Source organism: Venturia canescens, chromosome 10 (assembly GCF_019457755.1).
Source record: "Venturia canescens isolate UGA chromosome 10, ASM1945775v1, whole genome shotgun sequence".
NCBI lineage: Eukaryota > Metazoa > Arthropoda > Insecta > Hymenoptera > Ichneumonidae > Venturia > Venturia canescens.
In genome coordinates, this window is record NC_057430.1 from 14853571 (window position 1) to 14879344 (window position 25774).

The window sequence follows — 25774 nt, forward strand, 5'->3', positions numbered from 1 at the left end:
AGCCAAAGTAACTTCGACGTTCACTGTTCCAAGAAGCTGCAATTCCAACTCCCAGATCATGAGCCAGGCAGGTGGAAAAAGGCTGAGAATTCCAATTCGATTCCCTGAGAATCTTGAGATAGAAAGAGATGTAACATTTGGTTGAGGCCTTCGAGCGGACGGGCAGTGGCTCAAATCAAAGGCAGAGAAGCCACAGGCACGCCCGATGGATTTTCGTCCTCTCATTTCCGGCCACCGGACCTACTGGGCTTGGAAAAAAAACTTTTCAGCACGAGAGTAAGGAGCGAATGAAATCGAAGACGAATATCTGTTAGAAAATAATGTAATACTTTTAATTTGAACATTTTGAAATGTGAACAGATCGAGAAACCAGATACAATCGGTGGACCAATCTTCGATGAGAATTCGTTGAGAAGAGAAAAGGGTCTGGCAGGTCCCTGTGAATGGATAATTTTCTCAAAACTCCGAAAATGTTTTCTACGTGGTCGAAGAAAAAATTCTGATCGTACCGTTTCTTAATTCAAATTTATATACAGTGTGAGTTTCTCCTGGAGATTCTCCAATAGTTTGAGGTTTGTGTTTATTTGTTTTATAAGGGTTTGACAGGCGTGAGACGATCTCGTTTTTCGTCGGCGTATTTCCAACGTGAACATGTGCGTCGAACTTTCGTTAAACGATGAATGTTCGTCTGCATATATCCAGCACGAATAATAATTCGACTTGATCGATGAAAGTCGTTTGAAATCGCTCAAGAGTATCTTCACTGTGGAAAGCTCACTTGCAAATCTGCTTCATGTGTGTGTAGCACGAAACGAACCGGTGAATGAACGACTAACAACGCGGTTATTAGCGAACTCAACGCTTTCGAATCATCGTCTTTACGTTACTTGACTAGCCGAAAGTAAATATGTAAAGATGTTATAAAAAAAAGGATTCGCGTGTAAATATACGTTAATAGTACACATGCATAACAAAATATAATGGTTTCGTACGAAATTGTATTCTCGTGGGGGGTCTCCGGACGAAAATACGTAAATTATCAACTACTTTCGTGTCTCGGGTCGCGTGGAATATTGGCGAACGAAAATTAATCGAGGATTCTCAATTCCGGCGACACTCGCGACGAGGCTTTTTGTCGATGTAGAATATTCTGCTGCTCTCCTCCTTCCGCATTATCTCAGAGCTATTCTCGCCACGCGTCTCCGAGCGCCGGAGACACTCGCTTTTTTAAATGCTCAGGGTTTAGAGTACTTTGAAATTCATCACTTTCCGGAGTAGTGGGAGCCGATGTTCGACGGCGGCCCTCGATGATGGTGATGGTGCTTGTGCCCCGGACCCGAATATCTGCTCCCCGGACGCGAATGGACTATCGCGTAGTGATCGCTGTTCGTCGATATCGATCGCGTCGAATTCATGGTCGATCCTCCCGACGGATATCCCGGTTTGCCGTTCAACGAGTACCTGGAATTTTGAGAAAGGGAAGCTCTTTCAGTGCGAGATTCAAAGTGAGTTGAAACCCAGCGAAAAGAATGGGGCTTTTGAAGTTTTTCAAAAGCGTCTTCTCGCGGCTCGTCAGTGGCTTTAGTTTTTGTTAGAACGTTCTAAAACTATCGGTTCTGCGGTTCCAACGATCCGTCACTGGCAACAATGAAGGTTGATTCGTTACACGAACGTGGGAAGTCGAAGCAGATGATTCGAACGGAAGAAATGCTTTGGGAAATGATTTTATGGCAAACGTCAAGTAGACTTTCTCTGATATTGTGAGAGCCTTAATTCTTTTACGGCCTCGTAAAAGTTCAGGATCGTTGAATAATATTCGAATATCGAATACGTTCCGTAGGAAAAACATTCGATTTTGAGAGATTGGAAAGGAAAGAAGCAGCTCGATGTTTGGGAACATTCACCTCGTGCCATTCGAGTGCGTTTTATTGCACACACGATCTTCAATCCAGATAGAAAGTGTACGTAACGGGTAAACCGCAATTAATACGTACGAATTTCTTACTCATTTTAAAAGCCCCGCGTCCATCCTCATTTTTCCTTTTTACAATCCTTTTTATTCCGTCCAAACACAACGCTCGATAAAGTTAACATTCCATAGGCGTTAAAGCTAAGCCAGCAAATGTTCAATGCACCGTGAAGTATCTCCTTGGTAGTCGACCACTCGGCCGGCGTGATAAATGAAGCAAAGGAAACGGCGAGCTATCGAGCTGCGAGAAAAACCTCTTGAAATTCGTTTATACTATTCGGCTTGACGGCTCCAATCCTCCTTTCGATATGCCAGCTCAGTCAACAACTTTAACATTCTTTCCGGCCCTTCGTCGCATCTTTTTCTCCATTTGCCGACATTTTTTCAATTATTTTCCAAAATTATGTCCCCGCGTGCCTGCTTTTAAGCCTGCCGAATAAAAAAGTGTGAAAAACTCTACGAAAGTGCTCAAAATCCCCCAAAAACTAAAAATAAAATGCCAACCAAAATGCCTCAAACGTCGATTAAAAGGTTCGAGGAGTTCTCGGTATTTTCCGACATCAAAAAATGCCTGTCAACCAGCCAAATTATACTGCTGGGCATTCGTTATTGTGTTTATCAAACGAATACAGAAACGAGATAATTTCGGAGACCAATCAGAAAAAAATGAAACGCAGTTTTTGAAAAAGTAGCACGAGCGATTAAAAATCGAATTTTATGCATTGGTCCCACGTGTTGGTCCCCCGAGTTGTTTTTTGCGACGAATTGCGATGTGAACTACCTTCGAGAATGATTTGTTCGCGTTGCTCGTAAATCCCGATGAAAAACGATCGATAACGGAGTTCCAGGGGAATGTCTGGCGCGTTGAATGATAATTTCATATCGTAGGAGTCGAGGCAAAGAAACAGCGATAAGTTTTCTAGCCCAGATCCGGAATATCGGCTACTACAATCCAGCGGATCGGTGAACCGTTATGGGGGAGTTTGCAGCTCGAATACGTGTGATATCTCGGCGGAGAAGGAGCAGCGTTTTCTGCATCGGGGGGCCGAAATATTGGCGTTGCAAATTGGTTGTTCGGAGGAGAATTGCTCGAGGTGGTGGTCGCTGATGCAATAAATTATTCATCGGCGAGTGGAGGTTCGCTGAAATGGTTGATTTGAAATATTGTTTTTTATTTCTAAGCCCGTTGCCCAGTTTCTTCGTACTTTTCCGATTGTCCAGCCATCCAACCCGAAGCTCAACAAAACATTTTTTTAATCGCTCTTCCCTCACTGCTGCTGCGGTTGCTGCTCCGTGCAACTCCTTAATCGCCCCTTGTTCTCGCCGTTATTCTCCTTACAATCGTACAGTTAATTCGCGAGCTGGTCCAAAACCCACGGCGAGTTGACCACGCCTTAATTAATGTAATTAATACGCGCGCGCATACGAGCCAACTTACGAGTCGCTGGACTCGCTTCCGCGTCGTTCCTCCGTACAGAATGCAAATACGAGAGTTGCAAACGCGCTCGTGCTCGCAGGCGTGTGGGTGAAGCGGCGCTCCACGGGCTTTTCATTTGGCGAGTTTGTGCGCATCGAGGGTTTATGGAAACGCGGAAATTTCAGAGTTCAAGCTTCATTCCCTGCCTCTTGACCACCAAATTATTTGTCGCGGGCAAAAATCCCAAGTTTTACTCACTTACAGGTGTGTCCGGGGGAGAATGAAAGATGAAAATGACCCGAGCGACCCGGCACGTGCGCCGAGCTATCAGGTGTGCTTATCAGCTACAACACCTGCGCGAAATTTTCCTCTCTCTCTTTTTCCCCATAAAGAAAACGAGCTCCTGATTAGGAGGATCGTTATCTTCGGCTTCGAGGCTCGAGTTACGATAATGAAATTCGTTAATTATCCTCGAGACGAGCGATTAGAGATTGCGCACCGTTTTATACTGACAGCAAAATAATGCTTCGTGCTATATGATGTGAAACGATAACAAGATTTAATCCCATTGAATCGCGTTTCGTCGGAAAATCAAACGGTTCTGCCTCCCGATAAGAGGATCAATTCGAGATTTATTTTATTACTACCGATCAATTTGTCGATCGCGTTATTCGATTTTTTTCATGCTATTTCTAGTGTTTGGCAGAATCTATGAAAAATCTTATTCGCCCTGGACTTTTTGAACTTTGGACTATTCCTGATCCAGAATTATTTTTTCTTTAATTCGTCGAACGATTTTTCTATTATTTCAGTTTGAAAATTCGACATTAAAAATAAATTTGAGTTAAATTAAAGATTTTTTTCTTTCAACAAAATTCCGTTTCGTCAAAAAAAACAATAGTGGATTCATCATATTTTGCTTCTTTTTAAAATGTAAAAACCAAAAAATTCGGGACTCGAAAAAACTAGTTGGGTCCACGATATTTTCGTCGAACTAAATGAGATTTTGTTCCATGAGCGAATTTTTTCTCTCATGGTACGCGGAAAAAAGATCAAAAATCGATTTTATCTTACTCTCGGACAGACAAAAAAATTCTAAAGAACGTTAACGATGCGAGTGCCAGACGCGAGCACCTTCCCAAGTATCCCTCGCGTTTCCCCCACAAAAGTGTTATGACGAAGCGAGTATTAAAAAGCGTACGAAATGGTACAATAAGCCCGGAAGTAGCGATAGCAAGAAGAAGAAGCACGAGATAGAAAGGCGGAACTTAAAAGTCAGCTGATTGCTCAAAGTTTCAATGGAGAGGGAGATACGATCAGGAGATCGGCGAGGATCCTTTTACAGGAAGAAATTCGCCCTCCGCGCGCGATCGTAGCGTCCCGAGGTTGGTGTAGCAAGGATTTAATTGAAAAAAGGTACATCGAAAGAGTAAAAGGAGGAAGCTGATTGTGAGTTAGTCGGTTAGTTACACAAATATTAAAGTCAAACCTCGACCCGTATTGTGATCCCGGCCAGCTTCTGTAGGGATCGTAGTCTTCGATAATGGAGGGTTCCTTCTCGATAATCTCGGTTCTTGCACAGCTGCAGGACATCGCAGAGCAAAGAAAGATATTTATAATGAGCATTATGAGGAAGAGGATACCGAGGGCGACTGCGAGCCAGAGCAGCCATTGGGGATGGATGCTGTAACGGTCGTCGTGTGTGCTGCCCAGTGGCACTGAAACACAAGAGAAAAACGGAGCGTTAATCACTGCCGAGATCAAGGGTGAACGGGCTTATGGGAGAGCGCGAATTGGCGTTAATCCAAAAGAATTTCCACGGAACATAAAACCCCGGAGGATCCAAGTCGTAAAAGAAAATTCGAGCGCGCCGATCGCCTCTGCGAGAATGAGCATCGAAAATGATATTTGTCGAGTATTAGATCGAACGGTAAATTTACACGCGAATGTCTGCTCGAATATGCGCGTGAGCACGTCGGGATTACAAGAGAGTACACGATTCCCCGATATATATTCTTACTACGTATGCTAAGTGTACGGTACATTCAGGGCTGGGTATATATGAGAAATAAGCAGAATGTTTACGGATCGTGTTCACGGACGAATGATCAAGCTGCCTCGTATATACGCCGCGCGCGAGAGCTTCGCTCTCGTAGTTACGGATGATGTATAGTGCGGAGAAGAGAACAGAGAGCTCGGAGGGATGATGAACGTTACAATGATTGGCCCCCTGGGATTCGATGCTTTGCAGTCTGGCTCTCGTAAAACGAGGTTAGCGATGTTGAAAAAGTGGATTTGAGAGATGCTCGGGCAAATGAAAACGTAGTCGGTCACTTGGATCGTCGGCTTTTCGTTATTTTTATTTCTCTTTTTCATCGGGCAATACTTTAACGACGGAGATCAATAGCGACCCTGGTTAATTGCCAGTGCCAGTCGGTGCCAACGACTGGAGCCTCTCTTCGAGGCTGCTCGCTGTCGCGGCGCGGAGAATCGCGAGCATTCAAAGGATTATATAGTGGCATATATCTCGCCGGGGATCTCTGATCTCCTTGACGCAAGAGCGGACGTATGCGCGCGAGCAATCATCGCGCGGGGCCTTCTGCTCTTAGGAGCCGCGCGCGCGCGCGCGCGTCCAACACAGACATTGAAAATTTCATGAGGCAAAGAGTCTTCGCATCTCTTCAAACCGATAGAGAATCGATCAAATTCAATGTCCCACCACCTTGGCTACGACGACCTCGCGCGACCAGGCGGTATCCGCTTTGAAATAAACAACCGGACACGTGTGCGTGGCCTAACGTCGGGACGCTTCTTTCTTCTTGGCGGAGAAACACAACGAGTGTCCGGGAATTTTCTCTCGACCGCGGTTCCCGGGCTTCTGGGGGTTTCGCAAAATTTGAGGCGACTATTCGCGATCCAAGCGATGATATTTTTTGTAGGCAAAATTGAATGCTGCATAGATTTTCAAAATTTGGACGCTAGTTACACGTGCTTTAGCATCAGCAAATTCATTTTCGAATGTCGAATTTTCTCTGACACTTGTCCGAGACACGAGAGTCGTACACACATGAAAAGTTGTTGAATTTTTTCATTATTGTGTCCAATATTTCGGAAACAAAAATCGATCGTTGTATCTCGTGAAAATCGGCTGAAATATGAGATATATTTGATGAGAAATCATTCGGATTACACGACAAATGGATCGGTAACGTTTGGCAACGCTGCATTTGACATATGTTCACATGCGACGTCAGTTGTGGCCATATTTTTTCGTTTGCGTTTGCTTCGCCACGTTTTTTTTGTCAGTTTTTACAAAGCGACCATTTTTGTCCCGGTTAACTTTTCAATCGTTCATTTTTTCATTTTCCTCCACTGCAATACTACTTTGGACAGTAAACTCGCCTCGTAACCTATTGAATTTGTAAACAAAAGCGACAGCGTGACATGAACGGTAGCTGTTGCACCACGCTAGTCAAAGTGAGCCCTGCAAACGTTTTTTAAATAATAAAATTCTATAAAAATGTTGGTTCCTGCCGATGATGTTTCTAAAATACCAAAATCGCGTCACCCATCAACCTTAAGGAGGAAAATCACCGTCGAGGCAGTTTCCCCACCGAAAATCTTTCCCCTCAGAGCCCAAAATTTCCTCCTCAAGATTCATGGCTCCGAGCAAAGGCCAACCTGAATCTAAGCACACCTTGTATACTCCAGGAGACGCGCGGAGAGTCAACGAATGATCGACGACTCGCATGACTGAGCTGAGACGATGATTCGCCGGACTCACCGAGACAGGGGATTCTTCATAGGTAATATATTCCACCTGAGATATAATTCGCTAGTGGACAGAGCTCGGCGGGATCGTGGCTTCAAATCGAGTGTGTATTATAATGATGAGGAGTCCGCGCGACAAAGAAGCGGAGAATCGCGCGCACCACCGAAGAGGATAATGACGATGTGAGGTCCTTGAACAGCGGACGTTTCGCCGAGACTTCGTACAGTTGAACGGCTTTTTTCTTTCGTTTGTTATTTCTTTATGATCGCGTTGAATGAAAGACGAATTTAGTGGGGACCAGTTTTTGGAAGTTTGGCAGCAAAAGGGGCGCGAATGTCGAATCGAACGTTGAGCTGCCGCCTTCTGCGATTGGTGACTCGAAAATTTTCCGGATTTTTTCATCCGACCTTCGGACGACTCCGCCGACAATTGCTTTCACACGTTCAACGATCCCATGAACCAGCCGCAACGAATAAGTACGCGGAGAATTGAATAATCGTTATCAGCGATCCATTGATTTCCATTCTCTTCATTGAGTGGTCATTGATACGGGCGAGCTCGCCGGTTGAGCTTCGAGAAGTTTGATTAACGATCGGCAAGGGACTCAACGACGTGCGATTTCTCAAACTCCCCTCCGCATACACGCGATTTATCGCTACACACTCGCCCGAGTGTGCTCGTTCCAGCTAGTTACGAGCGATATCGTTCGGAAAGGGTGGCGCGCGGTTTAATATCGATACGGAATTGATTAATCTCCTTACGACCCGATCGGATCTTCGTGTTGAATATTCTGCAACATCTTCCCTCCTCTCGCCCCTCCCCCGGGACTGCTCTCATCCCCATTTATTATCTTCGGAACAAAGAGACCAAAAGTATAACGCAAATAGAAAGGGCTGGAAAAATGAGCAATTTTTCGAAAAATAATTAGTCCTTGCTCCTTTTTTTCTATCGAGAATTCTCGGAGACTTGAAATTGTAAAAAGTTGGAAGTGAGCTCTAAAAATGTTCCAGATTCCATTAACCTCGTTGGAAGAAATTCTGGATCGAAAGCATATCGAATAAATACCAAAAGCCCGCAGCAGGCTCAACAAATCGAGCATATTGCGCCTCATCTTTTGATTCCCAGATCTCGAGATTCCGTACCATTTAGAAGAAGAATAAGGATCGAGTGTCCAGAAATCCTTATTTTATCCAACACGCGAGTGTGCTTGGTAGCACACCGAATAAATTTGCTCACGTAAAGCAGGAGCTGGCATAGGTACATTCTCGTTTGGCGAGAGCACGATTGAAACGCGCTTCAGGGATCATATAATATCCGCGCTAGAATATACAGAGCGTTGCAAAAGTGGTGATATCGCTTTTCGGAGCTCGAAAATAGATCGAGTACCGAATATCCGCTTGGGCGAACGCGGCACTCGGTCACCGAGGAGGAGCCGAAAACTTTCCTCCGGAATTCCAGTGTCGTCGCACCCGCGCGTCCTTTCGCCAGGCTCTGGAGTAGCCTGCGCGTATCCACGTACGTGGATAAAATACTGTTCGCCAGTCGTATCGCACGTCTCGTAGTGCAATTGCATATAGGGAATCGCGTTGGCATGCGAGGCTCCTGTACCACTTTGCAATCGGAGGCGCCTCTCGTGAGTCTCTTTTATGTACAGCGTACAACTCTCGCGGAGGATCGGAGAGCCTGGTGGCCGAGAGAGAAGGAGGAAAGAGAGGCCGAGAGGGATTTCTCGATCTCGCGAACAGTGCGAGCCATACGTCGTCGTAGCCTCTCCCCATATGTATGTCACTAAGAGCTACGAGTTTACCACTTATCGAGCTGAAAAAAGGCGCCGAGTTCTCTCGATGCAAAGCGAGAAGGGAGGAGATTCTATACGTCAAGTGCCGCGGTCCCTGGCACACTTGGCTGCACCGGCGACCAAACGCACGACTCTTGTACCGTTGGAGCAACTCATCGTAATTTATCAGCGGGTATAACGACGCGTGCGCGCGAGAGACAACTGAAAATAAAACAGCTCCATAATACTTAGCTAAATTAGTTGGCAGCACGGAAATTTACTGGGAAATGGCACACGTGCTCTTCCAACGTACGTGCGCGCCGGAGGTCTCCCTTGCAACGATGATTTTTACCGAGCCCAGTCATATATTTCTCGGTCTCTTGGAGCCTGTGAAAAATCTTGTCGAGTAATGGCTGCGTCTGTGGCTTGTGAAATAACGACGAAAAATTCTCCGAATCACACTCGCGCCGGTGGGGCCTCGAAGGTTGAGCGTTGTACTCGCTGAGAGTTTGTCGCGGGTTGGGAAAATGGAGGTGAAAAAAGATGAATATTCGATCCTTTTGGTAGAACGAGTGGCAAAAGTGACGTTGCTGCGCTGCTCGCCACGGAGCCGTCGCGGGGATAACGAAGGTCGCGGGTTCGCGTTTCTTCTAAAGAAGCAAACTTTATGCACGTGGCTCGTGCTCTCAGTCGTAAAGGAGCGCGGCACCTGGAGAGGGCCGAGTAGACACTAGAATTGAATTACCCGCGGTGTGGAAAAAAAGTAGCGAGCGCGCACTTCAGAAACTGGTAGCGAAGATCCCAGCAGGATCGGAAGAATAACGGATCGCTCTTAACGAAATTCCTGCAGCGCATACCGCGGGCTCTAACACCGATTTATACAGATATACAATGGGCTCGGAGAGGGAGAAGGAGCGAGAAAAAGAGAGCTCGGGCGAGAGGCAATAAAGCGAGCCGAAAGGCCAGAAATCTCGCAGGTGCGATCGAGAGCATTTCTCGCAAGGGGTTGTTACGATGATCCTTTTTCTTTTCAATCTCTCGCAGCTCCCCCCGCTCCGTGCCTGATTCCCCTCGTCGCCGAACGAATGTTTTATCAAGCTCGCCGATCGTAAAGAAACGCTGGACCGTTCTCACCGCGTTACCGAGCGAGAGATCCTTCCACACGGGATTCTCGCTCGTCCCTCTCCCGAGAATGAGAATTGAACACCCGGACAGCGCATATTCTGCTCTTATGCGGCCCGGAACGCGCGGTAGGCTCACCCGCGTGCCCTTGAAATCCCATCTGTTCCCTGCCTCCGTCCTCCTCCCTGGCCCCGCTTCGAGCCTTAATTAAACAACATTAAGTAATGATTATTCCGTGCAATTAAGAACGTCGCGAGAATAAGGGACTTTGTGACTATTTGCCAGCGATCGGGAAAGAGGAACTCGAATAACCGAGAGCGCGTCTCGAGTTCCTCTGCTCGAACAAATATCCCGCGAGCTTTGTTCACACTCACAGGGTGTCTTCGTTAAGCCCCGATAAAAAAGTGCCGACCTCCGAGCCCAGCGATTCCAGAATTCTGTCATATCTCACCGAGTTTTTCTCCCAGCACTTCTCGCCCCTTAAAACCCCCACATTTTTCAGGCTTTCGCGTTTCCGCGACGCTTCTTTAACCAGAGGAAGTAACACTCGAGATTTAACGATCTATGGTATAAAAAAGTCAAAATAATTAGAAATTTATCAAATTTGGTGATAATGTTCTTCAACATCGAGTGCGAAAACACAATTTTTTTCAAAATTTTCTTCTGCTCAAAAATGTGTATTGTCAAATTTGTCACTAAAGAATATGTTCACCAAATATTATAAAATTCTGATAATTATGAAATTTTTTATGTTTCCAGCATGGTTTAGCATGGCAACATTGTAAGCCTGTACCAAATATCCTTAACACCCTGTACGTAAGTAGTTTATCGCACAAACTCGGTGCTAGATGCCCACACGGAGTCAAGATCGATGATAGAGCCTCGTGATTCGCCAGAGGGCGCGTACATTACGCGGCTGGCTTTTAATTGCAGGCAATTCCTCCAGCCCCGGGGCCCCGAGATCGCCACTTTTATATCGCGTACGATCCTCTGCGCTCGCGTTATTACATTTATATTCAACTATGCCGACCGCATTACGTTTATATCCATTTATTACGCTTATAAATCCCACGTGCGTATATTCGCGCGGAAGATCCCGAGGCCGAGATCGAACTTGACAATTCCTTCGTCCGCATACTCCCGGCAGATCTTCCTCGCTCTCCCGAGCCCTTCGCGATTCGCGCGAATCCAACGAGAAGAAAAAATGAATTACCGGCTGCGAAGAAGGCGCGTTTGTTGTGCCCGGTCATGGCTCAATTACACCGAGATTTATTTAGCACGATTAAAGATTTAATTACACGTTTCGTTCCCTTTGTAAGGTCCAATCCGCCATTAATCACCGGCTCGAATCTTCCGGCAGCTTTGATTCATGCACTCCATATTTTTATCCCTCTCTTCACTTTTTTTTCGAACGAATTTATTGAATTTAATTACCTACGATCGAGCGTTGCAGCACGGAACGGGCTCGAAGAAATTCAGAATTTCTGGCTCCCTCGATCCCACCGTGATCGATCGAATTATTCTCAGATTTTTTCAATACCACCGAAGTTTACTTTCAGGCCACTCGATAAGCTGCTTGCGAGAGAGAATCCCCTTCGCGCTACATCGCACACGAGCCTCCTCCTCGCGCGAATCGCATTATCACGTTTCGGTGCGTGTCGAGTAGCCTTTTGTAAGGCGACCAGCCACAGGCCTCGGGTTACCACCCGCGACGCCTCTGCGCATTAGTCTTTCGGAATGGCTCTCTCGCCACTGCGTCATTCTGTCCGGATGCGTTCTTTTGGCGACAGGAAGTTACCGATAATATTTATTGCTCTGCGCGCGCGCTCGAAGATGCGACGAGCTCGCAGCCGCGATTGCGCATACCTCGACGATTACGCGCGTGGATTCGGTTTCTCGCGTATTCGTATCGCTGACACAAAACCATTTGTCTCTTCACCTCCGTGCAGAGGGTGACCGGAAATCGTCTTCGTGGTCGCGGCGCCAAGCGGACCAACCATTTTTTCTCTTCCCGTTTTCCCAACTTAAAATCTTCGCTTCAATCTCAATGGTATGCAGAAAAAAACGAAATTTTGACTGGAAGATTTGTCGAAAAATTCGTCATTCCGTCGGATTACTCTTAGCCCAGAATTTGACGAGGAAAATCTCGTTTCTCGAGATTCGATAAAAAAGTTTATTGAATTATAAAAACTCGGAGAATTCGTGAGAATAATTGAATCGGTCGGGAATAGATTCGTCGATGTTTGCGATTTTCCGGACACCCGGTACCGAGACATTAGTCTGCATGCATATAAATAAATAAAAGTAGGAAGCTAATATATAGGCGAGGATTCTCGCACTCACGATTCAGATTTATGCGAAGCAGCGACGTCTGCGTGGTGCGCGCGCTTGCGAGCGAGCCGCGAGAAAATGATTCAGCGAAAAGTTGTGGTTGAAAATTGAATCTTGTATCTACATAAAGTCTCGGTATGCCACGGAACCGTTTAGCTCACTCTTCCTTTCCAGGGCTTCGATCCCAGCGGGGAAAAAGGCATTTGGAATCGCGGCTGATCGAAGATTCGGAGGCATTTGGGGAGAAAGAAAAAACAGCAGGAAAACAAGTTTCGTTTCTCTCGATTCCAGATTTCGTAACGTTGGAAATGAGTGAAGAAAAAGACCGGCAAAGCTCGTCGGAAGAGCCTATCGGGACTCGTATTCCTGTCGGAATGATTGCTGCGTGCAATTAGCATTAAAAACATGAGATACCATATTCCCCAGGACAAAATAGTGAGGATTGTTGAAGCTGCCATAAAATCAGAGATATATTGGTAAGATTTATTTGTAGGAGATAAAATATAAACGAATGTTTTTCTCACCGGGATCGCCAGGCAGTAGTACGAAGAAGCTCGTGCCAGCCAGGAGCGTTCCTTCTTCGCCAGCGACGTTTTGCCCGATCGGGGTTGTCCCTGCGCCCTTAACGCCACTTGTCTCGTCGTCCCCGTCGCATATCGGAGTGCCGCAACTTCCTGTACACGATAAAACGAGCCAAGTTATGGTAATGTATTCATAGACTCGTGGCTGTGTAACGAAAATTGTTGAGGCAAGCGCGTAGAGAAGAGAAGAAAAATTGAGAAGGAAAGAGCGAGAGACATAAACGAGTGAACGGTCGTTGAGAGAAAATAATCACTGGGAGAGAGCACTCGTAAAAGGGGGAGAAAAAGTTGCAAATTTCTCCGTTTCTTCGCAGTTAAAATGACGTTTTAATTATCATTGTTTTCTCCTCTATTGCACCTTGTTATGATTGAAATTTTGTGAATGTTTTAATTAGCGCTCCGTACGCAACATTTTCATTCTCGTTTATATGCAATGCTCAATGCTAATTGGCTCTAAGACTTCGGGGGACGAGCTTATACGAGATTGTAAAATGCGCTGAAGACTCCTCATAATTTCCGGTCAAATAACAACGTTCGCAGCTTCTTCAATCATCACTTTCGTTTATTCTCTCCCTCTCCCTCCTTAAAAAGCCGATTATATGAGAGCTGTACTCGCCTATGCAGACGGCGATGTCGCACTGCAGGTGAACTTGTTCCCTGTCGGGGAATCGGAACATCGATAAAACCGATGCGTCGGCAAGACCGGTGTTCTGATCGAACACGAATTTCGTTATGAATTGCGCCTTCACCGGACACCTGTGCAAGAGAAAAAACAGTTCTTTACTTTTATTCGTCAAAATTTTCACGCGACCACATTTTTTAAGGTTCCCAACAACTTTCGTTTTTAATGTCCCCCAAAAACGGGGCCCAGGCTAATTCTAGAGTCAACGAATTCGTACGGGGGGGGGGGGGGGGGGGGGGGGGGGGGGGCAGGGAAACTGTCGGAAACCTGCGTCGATAAGCTCGGCTCCGTTTTTACCGATATTAGTTGTCCAACCCCATGAGATACTGAGAAAAACTGTTTTCGCAGTTCTACGAGCGACTCCTGACCCCGGTGCATCCAATTTATTGCTCCATTTTTATTTTTAAAATGACACAAAACTTCAAATTATTTTTTATAAACGAGCCCAAAACTTAGTCGAAGCTCCAAACGATTTTTTCCTCTCAGGGACCTTTTTCCCGGGATTTTTTCTCCCCTTTGAATTGACAGTTTTTAATAAAAAAAAAAAAAAAAACAAAATGAAAGGTTCTCCGATGATAATTCGACAAGTTGAATTTCCGAGGAGCGTATGCACACGACCGATTTGCTCTTGTAACGCTCGTATTCCAGATTCAAACGACTCCGTTACATCGCATACGATCAAGTTTTTATATTTCGAGGCCAAACGTTTATTCTCGCACGTGGTGCGAGTATGTATGCGCCAGGCGGAGTGGATCGTAGGAAGTTGCCGTGACACGCACCTATATATTCCAGTAACGTTCCGGCCTCTCGAGAATGCACGTGTAACTAAATCTGGTCTCCTCTATCCCGCTCTCTTCTTATTAGTCTGCGTGCTTTACAAGCTTATGTGAGATTCGACTATTAATACATCAGCGTGTCATTACGTCGATAAAATGAATGAGAAATACTCCAAGTTATTTATCATTTTTCTTTATTTATCGATCTCGTAAATCGATGAGCAAACTTCTCGAAGTGAGACGTTGAAATCGTGAGCTTTTCCTAGTGCAAGACTCATCCAGAGAGACCGAGAACGTTTCGAGGAGCATAAAGTGTCCTTAAGTGGCACTGACAGCCACTTAAAAATTTTTGGACAATCGAGATTTCGGTCGCGAAGAACATGAGCGGATTGAACCTTTATTTTTCACGCATTAGCACGATTTTTTGTATTTTTTTTAATTATGTTTTTTCGTGTTTTGTGAATTTTATTCTGGATTGTTGTTTCGAAATTTTACAGTTGGTTTCGTAATATTTTTTACGTGCCATTATGTTTTTTTATTTTTTTCATTCGTCATCCGATTTTTTCCTTTGAATCATTTTGTTCCTTCGAACCAAACGTTTTTTAATGCATTACCATGATTTAGCAGATTCTGTTTTTTCATTAAATACTTGTGAAATGGTTTTTTTTATAAGCTTTATAAATGAATTGCTCGTTTGAGACGAGCCTCGAGAGAACAGACCGAACAACTTCCTCTTATAAATCATCGTGCATTTGTTTTTTGGACTACACGAGTAACACGTAGGGTTTCATTGTCCAGGTGAGATAAAACATAAATGTACTCGTCTCCAATGATTTCACAGCATTAACGCTGTCGAACTTTACCCTTTGTCGTCGATGAGCTGAACGCTGCTGTTTTTCTTGTTGAAAGCGAAGCACGATTTGACTCTGATGCCGTAAGCTCCTGTAAGAAGAGAAACGAAATAAAAAACGTGGCTGAACGCGAGCTAACGAAGACGCGCTTTAATGGTGCGATAGCAATTAATCGATCAATTATTTCGCGCGTGCAGGTACTTTCCCGGATATGCGCATCCTCGGGTTTAGTGAGGAGAGCGCGAGTGCGAGCGCTCGTGCGACGAAGCATCACGGAAGTGAATAATTCAGGTAATAAAGAGCGAGAAGGAGAAATAAAAGAGGATCCGTCTCTCGGGGTATTACCGTCTAGCGGGAAAAGTGCTCGCGATCCCGCTATCGGCGTACCGATAATCTTCTAAACGCGGACTTTGTGGCTGCTCCAGCAGGCCCGCGCGGGAAGACGCGGAATAAGAATATGCGAGGCTCCGCGGACGATGAATTTTAATATCAATTTTTATAGCGCGCGCAAGCGAGAAAAAGCGGGATGTGCGGGGTTATTTTGCTCGGGCGTTTAATCGTCGGGAAAAAAAAGCCGAAGAGAAACGTAATAGGACGGTAAACGAGGAGTTTTAATTCGGAGCTGTTTATCTGTGGATAATCAACGAGGAAAACGGCAGATCGGCGGTGAATGAGAAGCTTGTTTTATAAGTAAAAGTAGCCCAATCTTATCGCGCTCCGCAGGTTCGAGCTCCGGAGTTGTTACTTCAGTTCACAGGTTTCTCGAGACACGAAAACGCGTTTTTGCAATAACGTACCATCTGGTCGTGAGACTTCGGCTCGAAGTGTGTAGTTCTGTCCATAAGTCGCAGCCTGGACTCGATGACCAGCAGCATCCAGAAGTCGCAAGGACACCAAGGACGTCTCGTTCCTTAGCAAAAGACACACGAGCAAAAGCGCCTTTATATTTCACCTTCGATTAAAACGTTACCTCCGCCAATCTCACCACTCGAATCTCGATCGAATATTTCACTTTGCGTCTCCCGGGATGCCTCATGCATCGGCCAACACAAATAACAATAAACAACGACAAACCCAACATCGAACTAAATAAAGACGAATTGAAATAAGAAATAAAATCGTACACGCACGTGCAACCCGATTTTACCGATCGAAAGACCGAGATTATCGGCTCCTCTCTCGCACAACTTACTTGGCATTCTTGAATCCGGCCTTGCCGCAAGTTATTACGTAGGACTTGTCGTCAGCCAGTTCCAAGGTCTTGTGTATTCTAACGACGATCGGTACCGATCGTTCCTCCGTGTTCTAAAACACACACACACGAACACAGAGACAAATTATTTCTCGCCAGGCGGTCACACCTTTCCAATTGACAGATTTTGTAATCCCCTAACCCACCAGACTCGTTTGCAACACGAACACGTACAAACGTTTTTTAAATCTCGTTTCGTAAACCTCCCGTAAAAACGATGATGCTTGTAGGAGACGAATGGGGGTAATGGGGGTCACGAGTGTTTGTCACTGTTTTGCTGAATCCATTTCGTAACCCATTCGAACATCCGACGTTCTCTTTTATTCTATTAATTTTCATCTCGACGCAGCTATGACTGAAGATTCGAGACTCCGCAACCCTTCGAGTAATTAAGTCGCTAATGTTCGCTTTTTTATTCATTATGCAACGCGGTTACAATCGCGCCGAGGATAAAAACTTGATGGAAAAGTACTCGAGAACGGTTTCGCGAATAAAAAATGTAGAGGAAAGAACGGAGGCGATTTCACGTCGTGATAAAGAGACGCTCGGAATGAATCCATAAGACTTCTTTCCCCAGGGAAAGTTCGCCCGGGACCAACGTGCACAAAACTTGAGCCCAAGTGACCCGGATTACCCCCGCGGGGCTTCTAAATGACGCATATTTACAGTACGACGACACAAAAACTCACATTATTGACGTGAACGCCGCAGTAGTCCGGTGCGTCCGGTGGTGCCAATAAATTGATACCCAACGTGGCATGATTCGATCCGTTACCCGGCACCATGCACTCCGGCTTGCGAAATTCTCTCGCGTGAACGACACCAACAAAACTCTGATTGAGATTAACGCGTATCATCATGTAGCCAGATTTGCATGTTGCCGTTACCGTCGGTTGAAATTCCGTGTCCAATAGCTGTCCGCTGACCTGTAACATTCGCCAACAAAAGGGTGAAACTTTCGATCCTTTTCAAAGAATGTGCGTGCGCGTGTGTGTGCAATTGTATTGAAAGATCTTTCTTCCATGCTCGTCTAATAGAAGGAATGAATGAAAACAAAAATCAGTCGTTCAGGAATTGTTGAATGTTACGAAAGTGCGAGAGATGATTGGCTAATTAAGGGCTAATTCTACCCTAATTAGAATTTTCAAAAAAACGATTATTTTATTGCTTTTTTCGAAAGTACATACATATTTAAAAGTATCATACTAAAATTTTGAAAATATCTGAACAGTCTATGTGTACTTTTGAGTGACGTTTACTCGGATGCCCGCGAGCGCGCTAATACGCACCGCCCGGTGCAGTGCCGCGTGCCTGCCTTTGCTTAAATGCATTTTTCTCAAAATTTGCGTTTTTCGACGGCTCGTTGAAAATCATAATTTTACCACGTGTTTTTTTTTGGAAAAAACGTACTTTTTCATAGTTTTTGGAAAAATGACAGCCATTTTATCATTTTTGCAAAAATCAAAAATCGTATGACGTGCGTTATGGCCATTTGCCCATTGAATCTAAAAGCATTTTTATTTTTTTTCTCCGATCGTCCATTCCAGAGATTTTATCAACGGCGCACACCCATCTTTTTTTTAAACTTGTCCTCGCCCCCATTTTTCTGTTCGAAAATTCAGTAAAATAAATATAAAAAAACTTATTAAGAATCTATTTTTTAGGTTTAACACTTTTTATATCCATATTTATAATTTATACCGATCAAACAAATTCGTGAAAAATTTTTTGTCCGTCTAATTAAGGTGGACCGTCTAAAAAAGGTGGAAAGTCAGTTTATCGACGATTGGGGGAAGCCTCGATCGGAAATTCATCGAGCTCCGCGTTTCTGACTCCATTCTTCATGGCTTTTGCTCCACCAAATCGATAAAAAAAAATGTTGATTAGGAATTGAAGCCTGAAATGAGAAATCCGCTGTAAATAAACGTGGAAAAGAATGAATTTTTTTTTTCGCCTCCAAGCATAATTCATTATTATTGCAATTGCGATTACGTCTATTTGTGGCTGAATGGCTGAACATAGCTCAAGATTTATTCACTGTTGTGTATATCTCAGGCTTTGTGCATCCGAGGAATAAAAGGAGGATGCGTCGGTTTCTGGGTCCGCGAGAGGTGCTCTCGCGAGCGCAATATGTACTAAAGTAGATAAGTGCACCCACGTGGAATATACATTACGGGAATGAAACGAGAGCGGGATTCTAGGCAGCACGGTACATATTTGGCCGTACGTTCTCTCTGCCAGTGGATACACTTTGATCGCCACAGGCGAGCTCTCTCGGTTAACGAGCGTAGGGAAAAATTCCTATCTGGATTCTGGAGGCTCTGAGCAAATTCTCCACGTCTGGGGACCGAGTAACCGATAATCTTGGACTGTCTTTTAACCGTGCACGAGCAGAGGGTTCCCTTTTTCGTGGCTCTTTTCTCGTTCCTTTTGAACTTCTTGTTCGCGACACGTTTATTCCCGAGGTTCTTTAGTTTTTCTTTCCCATCGATGCTACTTTCGATCTTCTCTCCTCCTGCGACTGATTTCTCGTTTCCGTCCATAATTTGGCGTCGCAGCAGCACGGCTCTTCGTTACAATAACACGGAAATTTTTCCTCCTCTGTCACCGCCGATCCTGGGCGCGCGACAACACAAAGAATTTCCTTGCCGCAAGAGAGGAATTGGGAGGGGGCGAGAACAAAGCGAAGGAGAGAAAATTGAAGGACAACGAAGAGGAACGAGGATGAGGAGCGCTCGCGTGTTGAGCTCCTGGAGGAAAGAGAGTGACGTACGAGCTGCAGAAGACTCTATTCGGAGGGAGATTCCTCCAATGAGAAAGCACCGGCATGTAAATTGTACTTCGCGTTTCGATATCGATGCGCAGAAAAAAGGCGAGTAGGTACAAGCCGATGAAGCAGGAGATAAAAAACAAACGAGGCGAGATCTCGTTACCGCGACAAAGCTGAGAAATTTCTTCTCCTCGACTTTGTATTGGGCGTTTTATCTTCGCCGGAATAGATTTCTCGGTGCCAACAACGACCACGCAACGGAGAAAAAGAGAGAGAGAGAGAGAGAGAGAGAGGAAGATCTCGCAAGAGATGTCAACGATTAATGTTTGTTATGCGCTACCGAGAGAGGAGATTCGTATGCGTGTGTTGGCTTACCGGTTTCAGAAGGACGTTTCGTGAGAGGCGAAGGATCTCAAACGCATAAGTTTTAGCCGCACGCATTTGTAGGCGCATTTACACAGGGAAATCCCAAACAAACTCATCCGCCGATTTCTCCTCGAGTTTTTTCTTCGCCACCGCGCGAAGAAGAAAATGGGGGGAGTGGGGGCAAGTAAATTGCATTGGCTCGAAGTATCTCTAGCGCGGATAACACGAGCTATGCATTACGTCAACCAGTCGTACAAACTTGGCTCGTGTATCGGATGATGCATGCACAAGCTTCTCCGGGACACGTCGGTGGAGGCCGCGAGCAGCCTCGATCTTGGCTACGCCTGCTCTCTTGCCAGCATTTCATAAACACACGAGCGATTTATAATACATAAACGTTACAGGTAAACTGCGAAATTTACTGGTCAAGTTAATCAAGTCCGAAGGGAGGAGAGACAAGAGGAACGAAGAAAGTGTCCCCGCAGCGATTGAGGCTACGAAGGACAGCAGTGAGGGGCATTAATTAAAACACTTTGCCCTTTAAAGTCCTGAGGGAAAGGAAAACCAATTATTCTTCCTCCCCCCCCCCCGACGTTGTCCAACTCCGAACTCGACATCAATTTAAATCAATGAATTAAGTTCTGTTTCGGCTCAGGACCACCCGGCATTTGGAGGAATTCAACCTGCTTAAATACTCGTTTTTCATGTTATCTCGTAGCCTTCGTATCCGGACATTTATTTATCGGAAATTCGAAGCGAAGAACGAGCTTGGACGTCGGAGCGTGAAGAAAATTCCTCATCCTGGAATTTCTCACTCGAATTCTTTTGCAACAAAGCTGCATGAAAAAAACAGAGAAAACAGCATCGTACAATGGAAAGTCCAGGACCCTCGGGAGACTCGCTCCGCGTCGAAGAGGCTCTGGAGAGCCGCCCGAGAGTCTCCTCATGCAGACGGCAGTGCAGCATCATCTGGGACAACTGCACTCACCGTAGGAGAGAGGGGGGACGGAATAGAAAAAGGAAAAGAAGATAAGAGCCCGTAAGGATGTACACGATATACATTTTCTCTCTTTTCTTGTAAGCTTCACCGTTACGTCCACTTAATGCCTAACTGCGAGTCTCGTCGCCGCAGACCGGTTCGCCCATTGCACCAACTCTTATGCTCGTAACACATGTGAGAAAGGGAGACGAGAGATGAAGAGAGAGAAAGAGAGAGAGAGAGAGAGAGGGAAGAATTCTCTACGAATGAGAACAGCTCAAGCAGCTGTCAACCCACGCCAACTTTCAATTTCAAGCTGCCCGCCCACTTCTTATCCTCTGTGGCTATTATATCTAATATATGCTTATAGATAACTCGTACGTATCTTTAAATTTAACTGAGAAATATTATGTTTTCCGAAAGAGACTTTGCTGGATATTTCGAAGGCATTGGACTCCCCGGTGCGTATTTTACGCGAGTGTATTGCGCTGAAAATAGTTCGTTGAACAGCAATATCCGTGCTGTCGAATGTGAAGGGGCTTGGGAGAAGTTGAATCTTGAGATAAATGGGCGGTTCGACGCTCCGAGGATTTGAAATGATCGAGAACGAATATGAGGGCCGAGGGAATTTGCGTCAGACAATTCAAGGATGACAAGGATCCGGCCATCTCCTCGAGCTCTCCCAACGTCCACCTGATGACACAAAAAAAGGATTTCGTGGCACGAGGAGAGAGTCCCCCGGCCGAAGAAACCGAGAGGAAAAGGACCCGAGAGGACCAACAGCGCTCACCTTACGAAGCTAAAGCTAAAGTAGATATACGAATGTGTGCTCCGCGCACGGCTCCCGAAGAATGGCACGCAGCCTTTCGCGGATCCGCACAGCAGCCGAGAAGTTCTCGAAAGAAGGATGAGAATAGTTCCGAGAACAATGGACACATCGCTCGGACCTCCACACACCAACTCTATTCTTCCCTACTTTTCTTTTTCTTCTTTTTTTTCTCGTTTTAACTTCGAGACACAAACAACTCTCTGCCAACAGGATTTCGTTTTGGCTTCCTGACTTCTCACTAAAAGTATCTTCCTTCCATGCGTCGTTGCATTGACGCTACGTGAAAAAGGTTTCTCAAATCAGTGTCAATTGGAAGGCGGATTTTAATCGGGAATTCCTTCGTTTAAGATGATAAAATCTTCAAGACGCTCGAACCAATAAAGTTAGTGAACTAATTTCCTAGAAAAACTGTGCTGGATGCGAAGATCTTTTATGCAAGTTTTCTCGAATATTCATTTCCTTGCAATTGTCCTGAGGCTGAACGGGGCTCCGATGATTCCAGCATTTTCTAAACGTTTTCTGTTTCGAAGTGATCAGTATCAAAGCTTATCCATTTTCTATTTTTTCCTTATTTCCATTTTTTTATAGTTTATATTATTTCTTTTCTATTTAATTTTCTATTTTTTCAAGAAAAAATAGAAATGAATGTCACTGCAGGTCCAAAAATCAGAATATTTTGGGGTCCAATTTCGTTAAAAGGTTGAACAAGATGAGAAGAATTGGAGCCTCTAAGAAATCGTTGATGTTCCAATTGTGAATCTCAAAGAAAATATTTCACGGGCTGCATATAATTATCGCTGGTGAGGAAAGGAACAACGTTTCGAATTAAAAACGTGATTTTTCCTATCGCAGGATGGCGAGGTTCAATAATGGATCGAGAAGCGCGATGAGGGTTTAAAAAAGTGTAAAAATCCCGATATTTATACGCATAAGCCTCCAAACATCGCGCGGATTGTGCAGATGAATTAACGCGGCGCATCGAGTGGCTCAATAAATCAAGGGAATTATTGTTGTTGTTGTTGTTGTTTAGCTTCGCGATGCGAAGACAGGAAGAAACCTCCCCGTATGGAAAGTTGCCGGTTATTGTGTTACGAAGGATCTATACATATGTAGATGTGTTCGATGGAAAATCTTCAGCAGCGCGTTGAAAGCTGTTCGATCGAGGGGCGTGTACGAAATTTGCGCCGCTGGCGAAGCTGCGAGCTCCTTTCGCGGGTTCGAGTCGCGTTCAGAGCTCAAGAAGCATCGTCTCAGAGTAAAAAATCTTTTGAAAAATAACTCGTCGATCCAACAAAAGTCATTTCTCTCCGAGGATCAACGTCCGCATCGAAAATTCCGGATAAATTGATAGCTCGCAGGTGAGAAACGGGATAAAGAGAGCGGGGAATAAAACGAGCTTAAATTCGAACAGGAAGAAGCGCGATTGTAATTAGCTGTGAAATTCCTTGAGCGGACAATAAAAGTAACTACAATGACCAGAACACGCTTGGAAAATTCATTTTGCAGCGAAGCGTACGCGCCGCTCCGAGAGGCGAAAGGGGAGATCCTCTATCTACGCTCGTTCCGGTTTCCGCGCTGGAAAACAGACAGTAATGGAGCAAAAAAAACGCGCTCGTGATGTTGTTAGCGCGGACTTTTATTGCAGTGGTTACAACGGGAGTCGCTCAAAAATAATGTGTTACGAATTTTTTTAGGACACGCCAGGCAGTTTCAACACATGAAATAACTGCGCATTACACTTCCGAAATATTAGTTATGAATGTGCTTAAAATAATGAGGATTATCCTCACAATGGCAGGGCACAATGCACTCTCTCTCTCTTTTGGATATTGCGCACGGTAATAGTATGCAATAATTTCGAAGAAAAATGATAAATCGTGCCTGGAAGGGCACGAAACGTAATGCTGCGCGGAACGATGCGCCCTTAAATCGTTGGGCACATTCTGGGCGTGTACATATACTTCCATAATACGGTCTACGAAACGGGCATTCGTCGACGAGAATTATAGTCTGGCGGCGGGGCGCGAGTAGGTACCTCCGCGCGCATGCACATTTTATCATCAATTTTGTTGCTTTTACGGCACTTTGTATGAACATCGCACACTTGCGAATTTATAATCATCGTATTAGCTTGAGCTTTGAATAAAATTCAATAATAATACAAATAAAAATGAGCATTAAAGCGCGTGGCTGGTACTCCGGGGGCTTGGGTGTATGCTGAAAGTGTAGTGAGTTTCGTGCGTGCGGACACAAAAGTTAACTGAACGAGAGAGTCGCGTTCAGCTGTGGTGCACGCACGAAAAAAAGTGAAACGCGCGAACGTTCATTTAATTTTCAGAATCATAAATCAGAGCCGGGAGTTTCTCTCTCGTTTCGTGTTTCAAAAACGATTTTCTTTTCGTTCACACCGTGTTTTTGGACTTTTTTAATTCTCTATTAACCGAGACTTTTTGTAGCTTCACTCTCGCTGCTTATTCAGCCTTTCGGCCAGCTCGTCCAGGAGGATTAATCCGCCAAGGAGCAGCGCGTTGTATCTATCGAACGATCTCTCAGGGGGACCCCGACGACTAATATGGAGATATTGCGAAAAAAAATATTTTTATCTTTACGAACTGGCCCGACGGGTCGAGCGCTATTGGTGAGCCGACTCGTTTCACGTTCGTCGTTAATTAATAATATGCCCCGTGTCCAGATCGAAACGCCTTTCACACCGCAAGAAAGTTTCGTTGGTAAACTCGTGATTGGAACGAGTTTCGATCGTATCGAACGAAATTTTTCTCCACTTTTTCGCCCCGGAGTAATTCGGCCGTAATTCGAACTGGCGTGATTTTTTAAATTCCCGTTAAAGAATTTTTCCCCATGAATTTTCGTTTTACCGTAGCTTAAACGCTTCGGATCAACCTCGATGAGCGTCACTTTCACTCTCGAACTTTGAGATCCTTCGAAATCGAACGCTGTCCCAGGGAATGTTGGAACAGCAGGCTGGAATTTACAAATCCTTGTATCGGCAACAATGTGACTCGAGAATAAAAAGATTCCTTTCGGAGTCGCAGCGAACGCGGGGAGTTTTAAAAAGCTTCGACGAAAGCGGAGGAGTTACGAGGGAGGGAGCGAGCGAGTGATCAAAGAGGAACAATAAACGTAGAGAAAGAGACAAATGAAATATACTTTCCGGTGTGAGGAACAAGCAGGACTTCTCTCTGGAGCCGAGGAAGTATAAAAGCTTCGGGACATTGAAACTTCTGTTCTCTCGGCTTGCAAAATCGTGACCATAAATTTTTCGATCGTAGAGCGCACAACCAAGAGAAAGAGAAAACTCGTGTGTGAAAGGAACTTGGCGGTGAAACAACGGAGATATAAATGTATTCGCACGAACATACTTGCCTACTTCGAGTACGAAGAGGGAGCATGTCCTGAGAGAATTGCCCAGTTCTTGGCTCGCCCGCATGGACCAAATGGGTGTGCATTTACAGACACATTGGCAAAAGGGAACAAACGCTTGTGCAGGATTTTTCATTCAATCATGCATTGCGAATGAGGCAGGTTTTTCTCTCGATCGCGCATTTCCCTGTGCATTTTATTCTTTCATTCGATTTTTATATATCATTTTTCAAAACCCTCGGTACTTTGTGGCTGGAGGCTTCTCTCTTTCTTCCGCGTCTTTTAATGCCTTTCTCCATGAGTTTTCTCTTGCCTTCTGTCCCTCTCGAGACATAAAGTTTTAAAAGTCGCCACGAAGCGATGCTGCTCCCGAGGGTGCGAGGATTCACCAATGGAACAGGTTTTATACCGTTCATATATTTTCGTGTGGGCATCTCTCGCTCCGCACGAGGCTCAAAGAGCCGAACGAAAGGCAGAACATGCGCTTGGCCAAAGAGGCTCATTGTCTTTGCTTTTTGTGGCTCGTAACCAGCACGGGTGAGTTCAATGATACGTTACTTGCGCGCGCGCGCCCGCGTGCGACGTTCAAAACGGTAGAAAAAATCTTTCCGCAACGCTTGCGAAAGCGAGGGGCAAGAAAATTTATCGTTATTCCGAGACATTCTTGCCAAGTTGTTAAAACCGTGTACAAATTTAAGCACTTTGTAAGTATAAATTGTGCTCTGAAATGCGAGCTCCGTCCTTTTTGGAGCTGCGTGAGCATCGGAGAAAATAAATTTTCCGTGAGGTACCCACCGCACCGATGCATCGAGAGTCCCAGCACCGAACGTATATGCGCGCGACTCCGAAAGGAGCAGCCAAACTGCAGGGAGAGAGAAAGAACCAGGGAGAAAGAGGATTGAGCGGAAAATACACTTGG

General features: G+C 45.1%; 1 protein-coding gene across 2 annotated transcripts in view; it reads right to left on the reverse strand.

Annotated features, from left to right (window-relative positions):
* Window positions 1–306: 306 nt before the first annotated feature.
* LOC122416913 (uncharacterized) overlaps window positions 307–25774 on the reverse strand; it is a 41009-nt gene continuing 15541 nt past the window's right edge. The window contains exons 2-9 of one of the 2 annotated variants that reach the window (XM_043430064.1): window positions 17220–17456; window positions 16471–16583; window positions 16076–16188; window positions 15291–15369; window positions 13586–13725; window positions 12913–13062; window positions 4882–5104; window positions 307–1461 (exon numbers count right to left, since the gene is read on the reverse strand). In XM_043430064.1, the coding sequence (XP_043285999.1) occupies window positions 1263–1461; window positions 4882–5104; window positions 12913–13062; window positions 13586–13725; window positions 15291–15369; window positions 16076–16188; window positions 16471–16583; window positions 17220–17456 (1254 nt within the window). In that variant the 3' untranslated portion in view covers window positions 307–1262. Of the gene's footprint in view, window positions 1462–4875; window positions 5105–12912; window positions 13063–13585; window positions 13726–15290; window positions 15370–16075; window positions 16189–16470; window positions 16584–17219; window positions 17457–25774 lie in introns of both variants that reach the window. The other variant, XM_043430063.1, reaches the window with a different exon arrangement.